This window comes from Ascidia mentula, chromosome 9 (genome assembly GCF_947561715.1).
Source record: "Ascidia mentula chromosome 9, kaAscMent1.1, whole genome shotgun sequence".
Lineage (NCBI taxonomy): Eukaryota > Metazoa > Chordata > Ascidiacea > Phlebobranchia > Ascidiidae > Ascidia > Ascidia mentula.
The window spans coordinates 214,419-231,787 of NC_138574.1; the positions used below are offsets into that span (position 1 = coordinate 214,419).

Below are 17,369 nucleotides of genomic sequence, written 5' to 3' on the forward strand. Positions count from 1 at the left end.
ATAGTTTAAAGTTGTTTTAGGTGTGGATCGTCCCACATTGCATGCAATGGAATGGATTCCAGCACACTTAAATCTTTTCAGTTTATTTCCATCGGAAACGGCTGCTGTTCAAGAGAATTTCGCCTATTTTTAGATGTTTGTTTATTTTACCACATTTTTGAGTCAATAAAAATTACCAAACCTCACATGTAAACACATGCGAATTATGGATTGGATTGAAATGTTCTAAATTGTCTCACTTGCGGCCGCACATGTGAATTTACTGACCGGAAGTAACTGGAATTGTAAAGATACACGGCAGCTCCGGCGCCAACCACCGAACAGTCGATTCAGCACCTGTAAACGGTCATGGGTCGCCGCAAGCAGGCCGAACGAGAGGGCGCACCGGGGCCCATGCCAAACTAGGGAACCCACGAACACCATTGCTTTTCTCAAAAGTAAGGAATTTCTGTCGTAAAGGCTGGGTCCCACCCACAAGTTTTTGTAATCCCGAAACGAAAAGGTCCTCGCGACGGCACAACATTCCTTTTCTCGAATGACCAAATCTGCCAGGTACTGGCGTAACTCTATTTCAGATCGAGACAAAGTCCAGTGAAACCCTCGGCGATCCCGGCTAGCAGACAAGGAAACGACGGCCAGATCACCAGCGAAGTTCTGCTCCATCCGCCACCAAATATACACGACTTACCCACTGTCACACTGCGCAGAAGCGAGCCATGCTGGTTGGATCAAAATAAGTTCGCTGGTTCAGTTCAACAACCATTAGTTTTCGGTCTTCCCAGTAACCGCACTTAAAAGGGTTAAGAGCTTATTATAACTGAGCGGGTATAACTTACATAAACCCTCGCAAATTATAGAAATATCAAGTTTGTTTGAATGCGGTTTATTGAACAAGCAATATATCACGATGGTCGAAGTTATGTACATCCGTTTGGCTGCCATCGTTGGTCTGCCACACATTCGACTTGAAATAAAACATCCCGGTTATTATTACAAGTAGCATTAAATGTGGTTCCGACTTGAAACGTGACTCCATTCAGAGCATCGATGATTGTTACGTCATCAGTAATATCATCTACTTTACATCCCAACTCTGCATCAACAAGAATTATGCATGGGTGAAATTTGGGCAATACTGGAGGCCCAGGATGCATGCTTTACACAACAGCTGTTAACTTTCATCTACAATTAAATTTGTAAATTCTACTTTAACTGGATGATTGATTTTGTGCATGTGGCAACTTGTATAAGCTGTCACTCATCCTGTTCAGCTAGTGCAGGGGTTCTAAAACTGGGGGCCCTAGGGGGGCGTGGAAAGTTGACAAGGTGGGGGAGTGCAAAAGTATAACACCCATCTAGTAACCAATCAGAGATCTATCCATGATTAGTATTTTCTGTGTGCAGAAACCCTACGGTGAACTTAACCAAAGATTTAGCCGTCAACAGCTCCTCTTCAATTTAGTTACAATGGTGGCTGAGACGCGATAATGGTCATTTTGTTTACGAAAGTCCGGAGACAAAAGCACAGAACAAACTCAACTGTGCAGCCGAATTGCAATGTGCATTTTCATCCACAAAAACACGTGGTTTAAAAAGAACAGACCTGTTCCTCCCAATGATGATTGATATTAAAAATGTAAAAGATGTTTATGAGGAGTGGGAGGTGCAAGATTTAATAAATGATGTCAAGAGTCGCAACCAAGAAAGTTTAAGACTTGTTTGTCACATGTTCTTTCAGTAGATATGTTGTTTGTTATGTGTATTCTCTATATGAATAATCATTATTTGAATAGGTGCACATGTGTGGAACAAGTTGGACTGTTTGTTTTCAATAATAAACATAACTTGACAACCACAATTTCAGAAATAGAGAAAAAAACACCTAACATGTGGAGTTGGTTTGAAACTATGCATAAAAAATGCTGAAACCTCGGCATCTTGGTAGATTAGGAGGGTCCCATTGCAAGGTTTCATTGCAAATCGTTACAGCCGTTCCGTCAATTACAAAACCTTCGTCACATTCAAACACAATTCCAGTACCAAATACAAGACTTGTATCAGAAAGTAGCATTGACCCATTTTGAGGTTTTGTGATATTTTTGCAAGTCTGTGCATTTTCTGGCTCTGAAAAAAATATTTGGTTTTAGGTAAAAAACAACATGATTGAAAGTTTTATTTTTGGCAGAATGTGGTAATTTTCTTGTAAAAGTTTAAATAATCCACTAGTATATGCTCTGTCACTCTCACCATTTTCAACTATTTCATCACAAGTTTCCCCATGGAATCCATCTACACACGTGCAGTTAAACATGTCACCAACAGCTTCACAATTTCCATTGTTATTACATGGCTGACTGGTACAAGGATCTGTTGAAGTTACACAGCAGTTGTACTTAAATGAGTTACAGAACATGTGGCTTGATTAAAAGTGTAGCCCCACCTGGTGGCTGAACATCAATGTCGCATATTGCACCAGTAAATTCTGATGGACAAGAACATGTGTAGGAATTCCCCACTATTTCACAACGACCTCCATTTGAACATGGCCCACTTGCACATGGATCAACGATTACTACAAAACAATGTTTAACATTATGTGTCAACTCGATGTTGGGTTATCTGAAAAGTGTTTTTGAAGTCCCTTGTTGCAAGTATATTTAAAAAAAATTATGTTTGGTTAATACTAATGTTTGCAATTCTTATATCGTTTATTATGTCGAAATCACTGCATGATTTCAATGCTTGGGTCACGGGAATTTTGCAAAATAGAATTTTTAAAGTTTGGTCTCCTCAAAACAGGTTGGAAACAGTGTGACTAAACAATTTAATTAAAAACAAGGATTAGAAATTAAAACAAAACTATCCTGTCTCACCATTTCTGGCTTGAAGTGAAACATCACAATTTCTTCCAGTGAACTGATCAGCACACATGCAAAGATAATCATCACCCACACTTTCACATCTTGCATTGTTAGCACATGGTTCGCTTACACAATAGTCGATGACTGTTTATGACAAAACAATGATAATTTGCATATTTATCAACATGCTCATTGCCACTATGAACTACAGAAAATGAACTTACTAAATTCACAATTAGTCCCGAGATAGTTTGGCTGACAATGGCAAGCGTACCCATCCCTTGTACTTTGACACCTGCCTCCATTCAGGCATGGCAAACTTTGGCATTCACCTAAAGTTTTAATTAATGCTCAGAGAGAGACTTGACAATAGTTTAATGTTTAACGGAACTTACCAACTTCAAGTCTGTGTGATTGCCATCCATCCTCAGTACAGTTTAACATAATCCTGTTTCTTACTGTACCATCATTAAACAATAGTCGATAAATTATTCTTTCGTTGATCAGAAATCTTGTTTTGTCAGCGGCATTGCTTGGACTTTCTATTTCTCCAGTTACATTACGTGAACCACAAGCAGTGTCTGGAATATTAAATATTAGTTATAATAAAAAGTTATTTATTGCGAATCTGGATCCTTATCGATGTTACGGTAAACAGGTTTAGATATGTGTGAGTGGAACATATTCCAAGTAAGTCACAACAATAACTTACATCAACAACAAAGTTGATCATAAGTTTACCAGTTAATTTAAAGTGAGACATTAGAGGAGCAACAGTTAGTGTCAGCGCATGACAAAAAAACAGTCACTCGTGAAATAACTTCATTAATACAATACACAACAACATTTTCCGTTAAAGTTGAGTAAGGAGTACATGTACACTGAAATTGAATACAAATACAATATACTCACCAGTCTCACAATTAAGACCTATGTAACCAGGTTGACATATACAACTGTATGTTGTCCCATTTGCCACACAGTTGCCTTCATTCACACATGGGTTACTGAAGCAAGGCTCAGTTGCAACTGGATACAAATTCATTGCACAAAAATTATTACATATAAAAACTAATTGTTGGGATGCAAGTTTAAACTGTGAGAATCTTATAATAACTTTATGGCTGACAAAAAAATTGATAACAGACAACTTGTAACAACAAAATTTCAAGTCATTTGTCTTACAATGTTGTTTAATATTTATTTATTTTTTATTTTATTGAAATAAACAGGTAGCGATACCGCTGATGCCTATAAAGCAGGTGAAATGAATTTACTGTGTCAAACAACATCAAAAGACAAACCACATGGGATTTCATACTTAAAGTTGTTGCAAATAGTTGCTAATTTTAGAATGTGACAAATCTTTAACAGCCTAATTTCACATCTTGGTAAAACATTTTTCCCACCATCAACTTCACAGATGTAATAAAATTGAGAGTTGCAATTAACGTCATTCCATTTCCCAATGAAGGAAAGCAAAACCCCACAATCCTCACTCCCAGAATAATCATTTGGTTCCGTTGAGTCCCAGTTGTGGAACAAGGTAGGGTTCTGATACTGACTGTTAACCACAGAGCCGTCAACCCACTTCCATCTTGTTATGGTTGCGCCGGTCATTCCAAGGTAGAATGATATTCTGGAGTTTGTGCGAATGTGATGCTTTCGAACTTCAGAATAAACCTTTCCTTGGATGAGTGAATTCTTTAACATTGCCAAAGTGCCACCCATTACACCACAAGCCTCTGTGGCAGCATTGTAATTCAACTGCTGGTCTGTGTGGATTGTGTAAGCTTTGTTTCCATGAACTAAATAAAAAGAACTTACTTTTCTAAATTAAAATATAGCTCCACAAATAAACCATGTCTTATGACATTCCTACAACAACGACAATGATGGAAAGACATCAGTTTCTAGTGACCTAACATGCAGAGTTTACATCACAGGGCATACATGACAAATTTGGAACGCCATTCGTTGGATATGAAAGTTGAAAAACATTTTAGCTTATACATTCCATCACTTCACATTTCTTTTCTTGTACCCAATCATGGTTTTATGCACTTTATATGGTTAAAATGAACAAAGAAGGTAAGTGGGAAGTACTTTAACAAGAGGGGTCACACAACCAAAAGGTATAAATTATTTGATGTAAACCATGCCTCTTACCAATCACACATGGTTGCAAGTTACAAACTAAAGTTTCTTCCCCATTTCCTGGACATCCAACCTCAGCGTTACAAGTTCGAGTTCTGGTTTTCATTCCACCAGAACCACAGGAGATGGAACATCGCGAGTAAGATGACCACTCACTCCACTCTACAACACATAATTTCATGTAGAAGTTCAACCATAAACATAGTTAATCTGGATACAACAAAGAAGTCGCGACAACGTTAGGATAGAACAACTTCTCGTTAATGATGGCAGCAAGCAGAACATGTCGACACCTGATTTTATGGCAGTTGACTATTAATGAAAGATTGTTTTCTTTGACTCGCCTGTTGCCCCTCTGGCTAACAGGGAGTCTGTAACAGATTTAGCAGAAAATGTTATGAATAATCCAGAGTTGTCTACATTTTTTTGATAAGCAATACTGAAAATGCCTGCAAACACAGGCAAATATATATAAATAAATGTTAAACATACAACTCAATATTATTTATAGTATGTTCAGATAACTATCACTTATTCCTTCCACAAAAACCCCACCTAATTTTATTGAATCAAGTTGTTACCTGGGCATGGATCCAAATTACACGATTTTGTTTGCATTGTGTTGCCAGGACAACCGATACCACCAGGTGATCCCCCATTACAAGTTCGAAGTCTTGAACTTGATACGTTGTTTCCACATGTTGCTCGACAGCCTGACCACACCGACCACCCATTCCAAGCTGGTTAAGACCAATAAATTTAGTGTAATAAAAAAGTTTCATTAACAATATTTAAAATTGCTGCTGTACACAATCACTTTAAAATGGCATTGTCTACTGAATAGATTTCTGGCTAGTTTAAGAAGTTGGGTCTAACATAAACTGGTCTAACATATGCAGATAAAATGAATGTCAATTAACAATAAACTATCAAAGCAAGGAAATCCTTACAAATTTGAAGTCTACAGTTTTCTTCAGTATATCCTGCAGGACAGGAACAATGGAATGTTCCACCTCTAACTTCACACACTCCTCCATTCAGGCACGGTTCGCTTGCACACGGATCAATAACTTAAAATAATTTAATTGGTTGTAGTTTTGTAAAACTTACAGCAAATGCCTTAAGTAAAAGTAGCTTGGGTTATAAAAACTTGCAAATGGAGTTTATAGAACGCTCACCATCCTGGCAGTTTATTCCAGTAAAGCCAGATGCACAAGTACAAACATACTTTGTCCCACTGTTCTTACAACTTCCACCATTACCACAAGGTGAACTTCGACATGGTTCTGTTGAATCATTCAATTAATCTAATATAGTTTGGAATAAACTAATGGGTCTGTGTTGAACACTCAATTTTGGTTGGTTGTGTAATAAACTTTAACTGCCACCTGAACAATGTCAAGTTTGCAACTTATGACTTGGTCAGAACCAAACTTCATTGTCTTATACACACAGCCCAAATATTGTGTTTGTGTTGTAACAGATTCCTTACCATTCTGACTTATCCACCCATCGGTTGTGCAAGTAAACTTAATGTAGTTTCTCACACTTCTATCATTAAACAGCATTCGATAAACAACAGAATCACCAACAAGGAATCTTGATTTTCCAACTGCATCTGCAGGGCTTTCAACCTCAGCCAATGTAAGGTTTGGAGCTCGACAAAAACTTTCTACAATATAATTTTAAGTAAGAACATGATTTGAAGCTATATATATTTCCAAGACAAACAATCCAGCCCAAATAACTGCTCTGAAATTCTTTGCAAACATACCGATTGTTTTAAAATATTTTAAGAGCAAACGTATAATAAATGAACATTTGTAAGTTACCTTGATCACAATCATTGCCGGTGAAACCAGATGAGCATTCACAAATATAATTATTCCCATCTGCTTGACATTTTCCATCATTTTGGCAAGGATTGCTGAAGCATGGATCATCAGCAGCTTTAAAAACATGCAATAAATATATTTGATCTCAGAAACAGAAATTGGGTTGACATCAAATCATACCATTTACTTCACAGATATAATAGCCCAAATTTGTACAAGCAAGGTCGTTCCAGTCCATTTTGTCTGAAAACATGCTACCACAGTCTTCTTCCTGACCAGCATCATTTGGTTCACCTGAACGCCAGTTTTGATAACTACTTTGTCTGTTTTGTGTGTCAACACGAGTAGTATCAAGCCACTGCCAATATCTGCTGTCCACACGGTTGAGTCCGAAAAATAAATTCACTCTGTTATTGGTGAGAGCATAATGTTTGGCAACTTCCCTAGCAATAATTTCTTGGATTTCACTGCTTTTTATCATAGCCAGTCTCCCCATCTTGTTTGTGCAAACTTCTGTCGCTTGCTCGTGAGTTCGCATCTTATCAAAATGGACTGTGTACACTTTGTTGCCATGAACTGAAAATTGAAAATAAAAAGAAAAATTTTTTTTAATCAAAACCTATTTTTACAGTGGAAATAATATACTATGGTTGTTTCTCAAGTAAATAAACACAAGAAAGGAGGAAATTCTCAACTGACTGAACGAAATAAAGCAAAGTGAATGAAAATAATGAACAATATTCTACATTATGATACAATATGGGCTTTCATAAACTATTATATCTGAGTTAGAAGCTGTATAAATGCTCACCAAGCCTACACGGTGGTTTTATGCAAACTTTCCTCTGAAGTCTTACACCGGGACATTCAGTTGAGCCAGCTTGAGGATTCCGACAAGTTCTATTTCTTCTTATTTCTCCACCAAATCCACAGGAAGTTGGACAACTTGCCCATGACGACCAATCACTCCACCCTGCATTGAACATTTTATTTTCACTCATAGATTAGAAAAAGAGTGTCATCAAGTGAAAGTTTTTTCACAGATTTCATCAGCTGGCTAAACTCAACACCTACCAGTAAATTGCTGCACAAATTCACAGTTTCTCCCAGTAAAACCATCACCACAATTGCACAAATATGAATTTCCATTTTCTTGGCAAACTCCATCATTCAAACAAATGCTGGCATTACAAACACTTTCACCTAAACCTGTGTATAAAAGTATTCCCGAAAATAACGAAATCCAACAGGTTTAATTTTCAGTGTTAGTGATTCAAAGGAATATGGGGATTTGACTGATTTCCTGATTTGTCCATATATGAATGTAGACCATAAATCATACACTCAATGTGTTTAAATCAAGTTTAAACAATGGAGCTTAGAATCATGCATTCTCGTAGACAAGTGGATCTCAAATGCCTGATTTAAGCAACTTTGTCATAGATGAATGGAAACAGGATTTTTATAATCAAACACTTGTAAATTTATGTATGATCAAGGGTCTGTGATCTACAAACACTCAAATGGCTTATATATCACATGATCAGTAAAGATTACTTCTGTACCCCCCAACCCCCTAGAATAGACCAACGTTGAGAAACCTTGTCATGGATTTACAACTGGAATTAAGCGCAGAGACACAGAAAAAATACAACTGAAGAGTGTGATTTTTACAAACAATAAGTAAATTTATGACCGAACCCATGTTGTTACATCTCCACAGGATATTAACAAACATTTGTTGAACTCTTACCTAAACTTAAAGTATCCCAAGTTCCATCGCTTCTACATGTAAGTTTTACTCTATTGCGGACCTCACCATTGTCAAACAACAATTTGTAAATAATTTCATCGTTAATGAAAAACTTTTTTTTTGTTACAGCCTCAAGTGGACTTTCTACAATTGCCGAGCTGAGCATCGGTCGATTGCAAAACATCCCTGCAAAAAATATTAAAGTTTATCTCCTCCTTCAAGTCTCCTTCAGAAAAAAAATAAAACTCAGTTGAAACCCTGACTCTTCCTACCAGTTTCACAATTCCTTCCAGTGTAACCGTTTAAACAATTGCAGTTGTAATCGCTTCCAACTACTTCACACTCCCCTTCATTCATGCAAGGTTTGCTATGACATGGATCTAATAAGTTAAAACAATTTCATTTTACTCCAAACATAGAATATTCCAGAAATAACCTCTTGCATTATTGCTAGAAAAGTATTTTGTACTGATAATATGCCTGGGAGCATCAGTTATTAATTGTTTCTAACCAATCCAGTGTTCTGCAACCTTTCTACAATGACATCACACTTCAACCCAATTTATTAGAGTTATGATGTCACAATATAATTAAATGGTCAAATAAATGCAGTCTAACCATAAAGTTTGGATTAGCTTTGGCAAATATTCAAATTTTTAAAAAATATTGTCCTGCTGTGGCTACACCTGGTATTTCTTCATGGGACTGAGGTAGTGAACATGAAACACTTACATTCACCACAAACTTTAACACAAAAGTCCATGGTGTAAAGTTCACTTCTACTGTTTCAACAAATTGGGTGAAATTAGAAACAAACTTACCCACTTTCTCACACAAATAGAAAGCAAGATAAGTGCAGGGGACGTCATTCCACTTTTGATTGGTTACAAACATTGAACCACAATCCTCAGCATACCCAGCATCATTTGGTTCTCTCACATTCCAGTTAGAATAGAGTGCAGGGTGTGTCCCATGAGCATTAACAGGAGATCGATCGAGCCATATCCAGTTACGTCTGTCAGTCCCAGTCATTCCAATAAAAATCTGATCTATAGATGTTGGATTATTTCGATAATAATTTTGCACCATAGGAGCAACACTGTTTTGGATTTCTCTTGTTTTTATCATTGCAAGAATTCCACCCAAATCTTCACATTTCTTTTTGGCCACTGCAAAAGTTACTTTTCCTTGAGTATGCAGACTGTAGATCTTCCCACCAAAGCCTAAGGGCATAATTGCAATAAATGTGATTTAATGTTGAACCAACAAATGTTTTACAACCAAAACACAAACAACTTACTTTGAATACATTCCTTAATTGGACAAATTTGAGTTTGTGAGTTTATCCCCCTACAGTAAACAAATGAAGGAAGTGTTTTACTGCAAGTTCTTCTTCTTAATCTGTTTCCACTTTCACCACAATTGTTTGTACATTTTGACCAACTGGTCCAATCGTCCCAAAAATCTAGCATTGAAATGAAATGCATCAAAATCATTGTGTATTATATCAACAACCTAAGTTCACAAAAAACAACAACTTACCAATAGCATTTAATGAAATCTGCAGCCTTCTTTGCCCTGGAATGTGTACCCAAGTTTCTTTGATGTCATGCAAATATTCAACAATTAGTGTCACAGTGCAATGGTATGTTCTGGTGCGTGGATATGCTCCAACATAATAAAATTGATCTACAAAGAAGACTTTACCATTGTGCCACCTCATGTACAACATGTTCACCTACTACTGGGTGCATTTATAGACTTTCCACCAGCATAGATGTATGTAGATGTGGAGTTAGTTTTCCTCTCATAGATCGGATAATCACGGTCAATATTCCCAAACACAGGATAATATACCCCAGGTAAACCTGTTGTCTCACTGTTAACTTCAACTTGTATTGGCAGAACTTTTTCTTCAAACATCATACACACAGTCACCACTTTCCTATGCCCATATGAATATAAACGTCCACTGTTAGCAGACATATGGAAAACGTGGCCATTTTCATAATTAGCACGGTTGTATGGTTTCAAAATGTTTTCATCATAGGTTTGTCCATCCGTCCATTGCATGACCCCATCCGGTGTTTTGTCAATTCCTACCCAGAAATAATGAACTCGCGGTTTAAGAATCTTCATTAAAATTGAACGCATTTTTGATGATTTGATAACAGGGGGAGTGGCCCCATATTGTCTGCAATGAGCAACAGCATCAATATAACTCGATGCAACATCAATTGTTTTGTAACAATAAGGAGATGCCCTAAAGAATCCATCTGGGCAGTTGCTTGGTTCTTGTGGAACAGACACAGGGGCTGCTGTAATGATAACACCTATGTCAAGCTTAATTAAAAGCAATTTCACTGCCATGACTTTTCTACAATGCTAAAGATTCAAATCAACAATATTTACAAACATTTTCAACTTCGAACATAACACACATATATATCAAGCAAGTCCACAAACATATGTGAAAACATTTGGTGGCTGCCAATCAACAGCGTTTGTTAAACCCACAAAATAATGTGTTAATTTATTTAAACTACAATAAATCTCTTCTCAGTGTTGACAAACAAAACCGAAACATATTTGCATGGACTTTACCACTGAAACTTACATTGACAAGTTGGTTGTGAATCAGACCACCTCCCTGTAGCCAGACATTCCAACCTTGATCTACCAGATATACTTGTTCCTTGTGTGCATGAAAATGTAACACTGTCACCTTGCACATATGTACCTTTGATCGGACGGACAACTAAGTTTGAGGTCAAAACTGGATTTGGACAAATAACTGGGGAACATGAAAAAATATTTTATAATCAAACAAATTTATTCATTTTCACAAGAGTTATCAATACTTGAACATGTAGGTGTAGTGTTGGACCATTCCGTTGTTGTTAAACAAGATGCAGATGATGCACCAGATAATATGTATCCTGTCCGACATGAAAATTGTATACTTGAACCAACATTAACTGTCCCTTGGTTGGGATTAACGAATCCATTAAGTGGGGGTGAAGGGACGACACATGCTTTTACTACAAAATAAAATTTATTGGAATAAAAATAATAAAATATATAAACAACAACAAGTCTACATGAAGATAAAGCAAAACAATACATTTGCACCCAACAAAATATCTAACTACGTCCAAAATAAATCACTTACACAATTCACAAAGTTGCCCACGATATCTTGCAAAACAATTGCATTGGAATCCACCAAAAAGATTCAGACAAATCCCATTGCTGTTGCATGGATTTGATGCACAATCGTCAACTAGATTCAATGCAATGAAATACAGGTCAAAAATAGTGATTAACATTCACACCAAACATAAGGAAAATCATTCTAAAACGCAAAATCTATGCATTACAATGTTGGGAATAGCCAAAAGGATTTTAGTCTGTTTCAATAAAAATTATTGCATTTTACAGCACTGATCTGCAGTAGTAATCTCCACATCATCAACATCAACTGAAGTGAATCGTGAAGCAACAAACTGTATGGCAAATACTCTGGTCTGTGCTGGAATCACAATATCTGTGCTGAGCCATTGGTTTTTGATGCCAACCGTGGTTGGTAAAGTCCATACTGTATTCCGGCTTTGAATAGGTTGTAGGTGTTATAAGAATGAACAGAATCACTTACATTATTACATTTTCCACCAAGTTTTTTTTTGCAATCTGAGAATGAGTTGATAACGAAAAAAAGGATTTGGCAGAAACATACCCAGTTTTAATCCTGACACTGAAATCTTCTTTTCTAGATATCGTTTTCACCAAGTACCGAAATTTTAGGCACTGTGGATTTTGTGCCTCCAATAAAGGTGATTCCAACAGAGCAATGCCATTGGCAGAGGTAACTCGTGCTACGTAACCTATATTTAACACGTTGAAAATTAAACCTTCTGTTCATGGCATCATTTTATTGCATCAACAAGTTTCTGACAGTAATAAACCACATTTTGCAAGAGCAAGCAACTTTACACCCATCTAAAAAGAGCATTTCTAAAGCAAACTACAATGACTTTAGAATGTATGATAGCTTTAGAATGTTTAATTTGGATAACTATACCTCTGGCTGTGTTTGGAACATTTGTTGAAAAGCTTCTTGCCCATAAAGAATTTGGACTGACAAATCCACACAATGGCAAGTTGAATTCTTCAAAGTTGCAATCCTTGTTTACTAAATAAATATAGTTCTAAGTTAAAACAGAGATATTGTTTAGCCTTGCTGTTTTCTCTGTATTTCATGTTTACTGCTAAAATATTAAATGCAGTTAGTTTGTACTATTGTAACGATGATAACTTTGTTTTCCTTGTCCACAGTTAGACCATTAATACTTTTAATGAAAGCCACAGTGCTTTGTTTCCAATTGAAAGGGTTTATATGTGTTTGTCAGCAACAAGCTACTTACATACACAAGTTGGCACTTCACCCCAACTTCCATTTTCATTGCATCTGGCAGTAGATTGTCCTTCTACTTTATAACTTTGATCACATGTGTAGGTTATTTGACTGTTATAAGTGAAATCAGACTTGGTAGTGTCAACATCACCATGTACAGGTGCACCAGGTGCAGGGCATCTTACAACTACACACATAAAAATGCAGTGGCCATCTTTGTACAAACTTGCACCACTTACTGTCACAAAGTGGGTGAGAGCCCAACCAATTTCCTTTAGTCCCACAAGTTTTGTGAATTTGATTTCCAACAAATATGTACCCTAAAAAATGTTATAAATTTCTTTACAAACTGCCTTAAAACCTAATGAGTGCTTTACCTCTATTACAGAAATAATTTGCTCTTGCCCCAAACTCAACCCCATCTGGTGTTAGAAAATATCCATTGTCCAGTTCTTGGGGAATTCCACAGCTTACTCTTTTGCAGCGGAACCCAGATGCAGAAGATGCCCACGATCCACCTCTCCGACATGTTACAACACCACTGCCTGCGATGAAATATCCTAAAATAAAAAGCATTAATTTTTTACTTAATTGTAAATAAACTTCAAAAGTCAACAAGGAAAATTTAGGACAAAATAGGCAGACTGCACAATAAGGCCTTCTTTTTTACTGACACAAAGTTTGGTCTAATAATAGTTTTTTCCATACATGCATTTTCTCATCCACTGGCAATGAAGGGGTGTATCAAAAAAAATTTGTCAACAAAATGCAATATATCTGTATGAAAGCGAGCTTACCGATTCTACAACTGTAACTGACGGTTTCTCCAATAAGATATGTACTTTTTCGTGCGTTAGGAAACGCCAAGCCTATGGCATTTGGGGGGAAGCATCCAGCTGTAACAGAAACAACAAAGTTTTAACAAGCAAGACATTCGCAGTTCTGCTTGAAGCAAGAAAGGGCGCCAAATATTCAATCGCTTAAATCGCCACTAAGTGACCAACAAAAGAATATTAAATTAAAAAGGGGAGTTGAAAAAGAAAAAAGAAATAGGCTACGAGAAAATGATTGTTTTTTTTATCAGGAGAAAATCGCAATAAAAAACTACTTTTTTCACACAGCAACTAACCAACGCAGGTTGGGGCGTTTCCAGACCAATTCTTATCTGACCAACATCTTCTTGTGCTCGTGCCACTCAAAACATATCCTTGGTTGCATGAATACGTCACCTCTTTTCCGTAAGTTCGTTCTCCACTGATCCGACCAAACTGCGGCTCTTCGAGATCATTGCATGTAGCGTCTGTATCAGTTGTATTTACATGTCAGTATCTTATAAATGCAATCCAAATTTCCGACTTACTTGGATTAAAACACGACCAACCACAGAAATCATCACAGAGACATCTTTTCCTCACGCCCTTGCAATCGGCTGTGGTCGTACAAGCCTTCCTACAGTTTCTGCCCGCTTCCACTCTGGCCATGATCCTGTTGCATTGCTGAGCCTGAATACCTAGCGATCAACAACAAGCCTTGGTGATTCCGAACTTGTAGACATTCGATTACACGTGATAGCTTACCATGCACTTGAACCAGTATTAGGAGGCAGCATGACAAGGTTTTGAAACCCATCATTGCACTTGATGGGAACCGACCCTAAGTAGACGTTATCGGGAAAACTATAAAAGGAATAGGCTGTCTATGAAACAATACGTAGAAAATATATTAAATAAGCATGACTTAGGAACACAAATCACGGATTTCCCCATAATTCTGAGTAGGCCTATAAAGAGACTGGCAAAAACTTATGCCATGCCTTATGCCACCATTTTCAAACTGATGATGACATAAGTTTTTGCCGAAACGTTTTCTTTTAAACATGACAATGTTAATAACAATAAGGGCCAGTCTCTTACTCAGAAGCATGACTTAAATTGTTACTGACGCTGCCAGGCATACGAAATTAAGTAATGGGTATTGCTGAATACTGCTCTTTTGGCAAACTTTATTTTTATCGACGTTTCTCGACGTTTCGGCTGTTATGCAGAAGCCTTCATCAAGAGGTAATTACATTTCTTACCTCCTGATGAAGGCTGCTGCATAACAGCCGAAACGTCGATAAAAATAAAGTTTGCCAGAAGAGCAGTATTCAGCAATACCCATTACTTAATTTCGTAACGCCAATGAACGCAGCTGACACATCGTTGATGTCCAGTTAAGCATTTTAACCTATGAAGCCTTGGTATCTACATACACTAAATAACGCAGACATGGCTGCGTTAATAACCAGGAGCCGAAACCTTGTTTTGCAGATTTAAAGCAGATTTCAGGATTGCCCGAAGCATTTGCGAAACGAATCATCGACAACGTACTTGCACGTATTGCGGTTTGTGGAATAAGGTTATTTACGCGCTAGAAGCAGTCGCACTTTAGTAAAGTAATATTGTGTTGTGCAACCTGCAAGTGTTCTGTTTACCGTTAATGCTTACAGCAGTTGCTATACTGAAGATACAAAAACACGAATGAACAGAAATATGTTTTAATGCTTCTGTTGAAATCAAAAAGATAGTTTGTTAAAGACCTCGTCACACAGCTAAATCACGATCGAATCGCAAGTAAACGGTCAATCATATCACGTTGCCACCAAATCAAAACCTAAAAATCCAACAAAGTAGGCTAACTAGCATGCAATAAATGTCTGAAAAGGCCTATGTGTGCCATATGTGCAAAAAGTCAGCATTGCATCTATCACAATTTTAAGTTTCTTAATAATCCAGGATACTAACGTAATCGAACATACGTTTGACCTATTGGGACCCATCAGTGCATAGGTAAAGCATGGTCTTGCCGGTTAGCTGTAAAAGACCTTTTATCACTTTGTGGTACTACAAACCAACGGAGACGAATCACTGAAAAATACTCTGTGTTTGATTAAATTCTGTAATCGTTCAAGCTTTGCCAGGCCAATGGAACCAAACTTCGTCAAAAAAATGAAAAAAAACGACAAAAAATGTAAAATTGTTTTACTTCGTTGATACAAAAATACTTGAAACACTGCAACTCGGGCGTGACGTATGTTAACAATTACGTCATATGAGGCGGGTGTGTTTTTGTTGGCACATGTTGCAATACCGTAATTTCTTTTCGTTTAAACACCGAAAATAAACCCAAATTATCAATATATTCTGCTTACTTTATGATTGCAGTACTTTCTTGCGCAAAACTTAATAATTCAATAATTTTTGTACAGTTTGGGCAGATTTTTGGCAATGTTATTGAGAACTGTCCCGTAATGTTTTATTTCCAAATCGTCTGTTGAAACGCCACTAATTTGGAATACACCATGGCAGCTCTGGTGGGGGAATGTGGTTCCTTGGACATGAAGTTCTTCGACCTGGTTGTTCGACCCAAAGACGAAAATGTGGAAATAAAGTCTGGGTCTGCTTCCAACAAAAAACAACAAAACAAGGATAAAAAACCCCGTCCAGTACAAAGGTAGCAATAATCTGTACAACCATATAAAGAATATTGTGCAACCTTTGGACACCAGATAAATCCCCACATTCTTTCCAATCTGGATTTAAGATAGACAAACCCAAATTATGTAAAACCAGGTCCTACACAAAAGGTTTTAAACGAAGCAATGTAAACATCCACATATTAGGTAAAATATTTGGGCAATGTGATGAAAGTATTAAATCAAGTTGTGTTTCCAGATCAAAACCAGTTTGGGCAAAGAAAAAACCAGAGGTGAAAAAAGAGGAACCATCCAATCAAATGGTAAACTGCTATTTTAAGCTCACCAAAAATACCCCATTGTTTGTTGCTTCTGTTTGAGGCTATTGTCAAATGCATGCATCATCTAACAATCTTCCATACCGTAACTTTATATTGTAGTACACCATCCATGTATAGCAGCTTAATATATCATTGAGATGTTAACTAGACTTTGTGTGCATTGGGCCTAGCACCAACTTCCATGTGACAACAACTATTGATCTTTTCATTCACTCTGTATATAACCAAGCATATTCCATTTAGCATTATTTTTATTCAGGAATCTCTTGTGATTTCTCCAAGTCCTCTCAATGTTCAGTTAACCCCCAACCCATCGGCAACTGTCCTGCAGTGCAGAGTGGAAAGAGAGGTATTTCCTCATCAACAATTGCTCAATCAATAGAAATAACTTTTATTGTTCATCAGGTGAAAGATGCTGAGCAGTCGGCTCAAAGTTTGAAGTTGCTTCTTTCTGAAAACTTGAACTCTGTTGATGTTGAGATTACCGAAGGAAATGAAGCTGATAAAATGGTTTCTGTTCCTCAGGTAAATATCACTGTTTCCTTGTGTAAAAA

General features: G+C 37.0%; 2 protein-coding genes across 5 annotated transcripts in view; one reads left to right on the forward strand and one right to left on the reverse strand.

Moving 5' to 3' along the window:
- Positions 1 to 874: 874 nt before the first annotated feature.
- Positions 875 to 14,718, reverse strand: LOC145913518 (uncharacterized). Of its 4 annotated transcripts, XM_083001216.1 has the most exons (37): positions 14,598 to 14,718; positions 14,381 to 14,530; positions 14,150 to 14,320; positions 13,818 to 13,916; positions 13,398 to 13,580; positions 13,260 to 13,340; positions 13,031 to 13,207; positions 12,688 to 12,798; positions 12,343 to 12,490; positions 12,046 to 12,215; positions 11,779 to 11,889; positions 11,468 to 11,647; positions 11,224 to 11,400; positions 10,349 to 10,924; positions 10,149 to 10,295; positions 9,907 to 10,071; positions 9,428 to 9,829; positions 8,879 to 8,986; positions 8,607 to 8,792; positions 7,928 to 8,062; positions 7,665 to 7,826; positions 7,034 to 7,429; positions 6,851 to 6,967; positions 6,511 to 6,690; positions 6,197 to 6,304; positions 5,969 to 6,088; positions 5,600 to 5,758; positions 5,031 to 5,180; positions 4,271 to 4,669; positions 3,774 to 3,890; positions 3,257 to 3,442; positions 3,086 to 3,193; positions 2,874 to 3,005; positions 2,441 to 2,572; positions 2,248 to 2,367; positions 1,930 to 2,124; positions 875 to 1,093 (listed from the first exon to the last, which is right to left on the reverse strand). In XM_083001216.1, the coding sequence occupies exons 1-37, from the start codon at positions 14,650 to 14,652 to the stop codon at positions 918 to 920; spliced, it is 6,489 nt and encodes a 2,162-aa protein (XP_082857342.1). In that variant the 5' UTR covers positions 14,653 to 14,718; the 3' UTR covers positions 875 to 917. The 4 variants fall into 4 exon arrangements, with proteins under 4 accessions (XP_082857342.1, XP_082857343.1, XP_082857344.1 ...); XM_083001217.1 differs by lacking the exon at positions 8,607 to 8,792; XM_083001218.1 differs by lacking the exons at positions 6,851 to 6,967; positions 7,034 to 7,429; positions 7,665 to 7,826; positions 7,928 to 8,062; positions 8,607 to 8,792.
- A 1,553-nt stretch (positions 14,719 to 16,271) lies between these two features.
- Positions 16,272 to 17,369, forward strand: part of LOC145913515 (E3 ubiquitin-protein ligase MYCBP2-like) — a 37,796-nt gene continuing 36,698 nt past the window's right edge. Inside the window, exons 1-4 of the mRNA XM_083001213.1 lie at positions 16,272 to 16,512; positions 16,734 to 16,797; positions 17,075 to 17,164; positions 17,221 to 17,340. Coding sequence (XP_082857339.1) covers positions 16,361 to 16,512; positions 16,734 to 16,797; positions 17,075 to 17,164; positions 17,221 to 17,340 — 426 coding nt within the window. The 5' untranslated portion in view covers positions 16,272 to 16,360. The remainder of the gene's footprint in view (positions 16,513 to 16,733; positions 16,798 to 17,074; positions 17,165 to 17,220; positions 17,341 to 17,369) is intronic.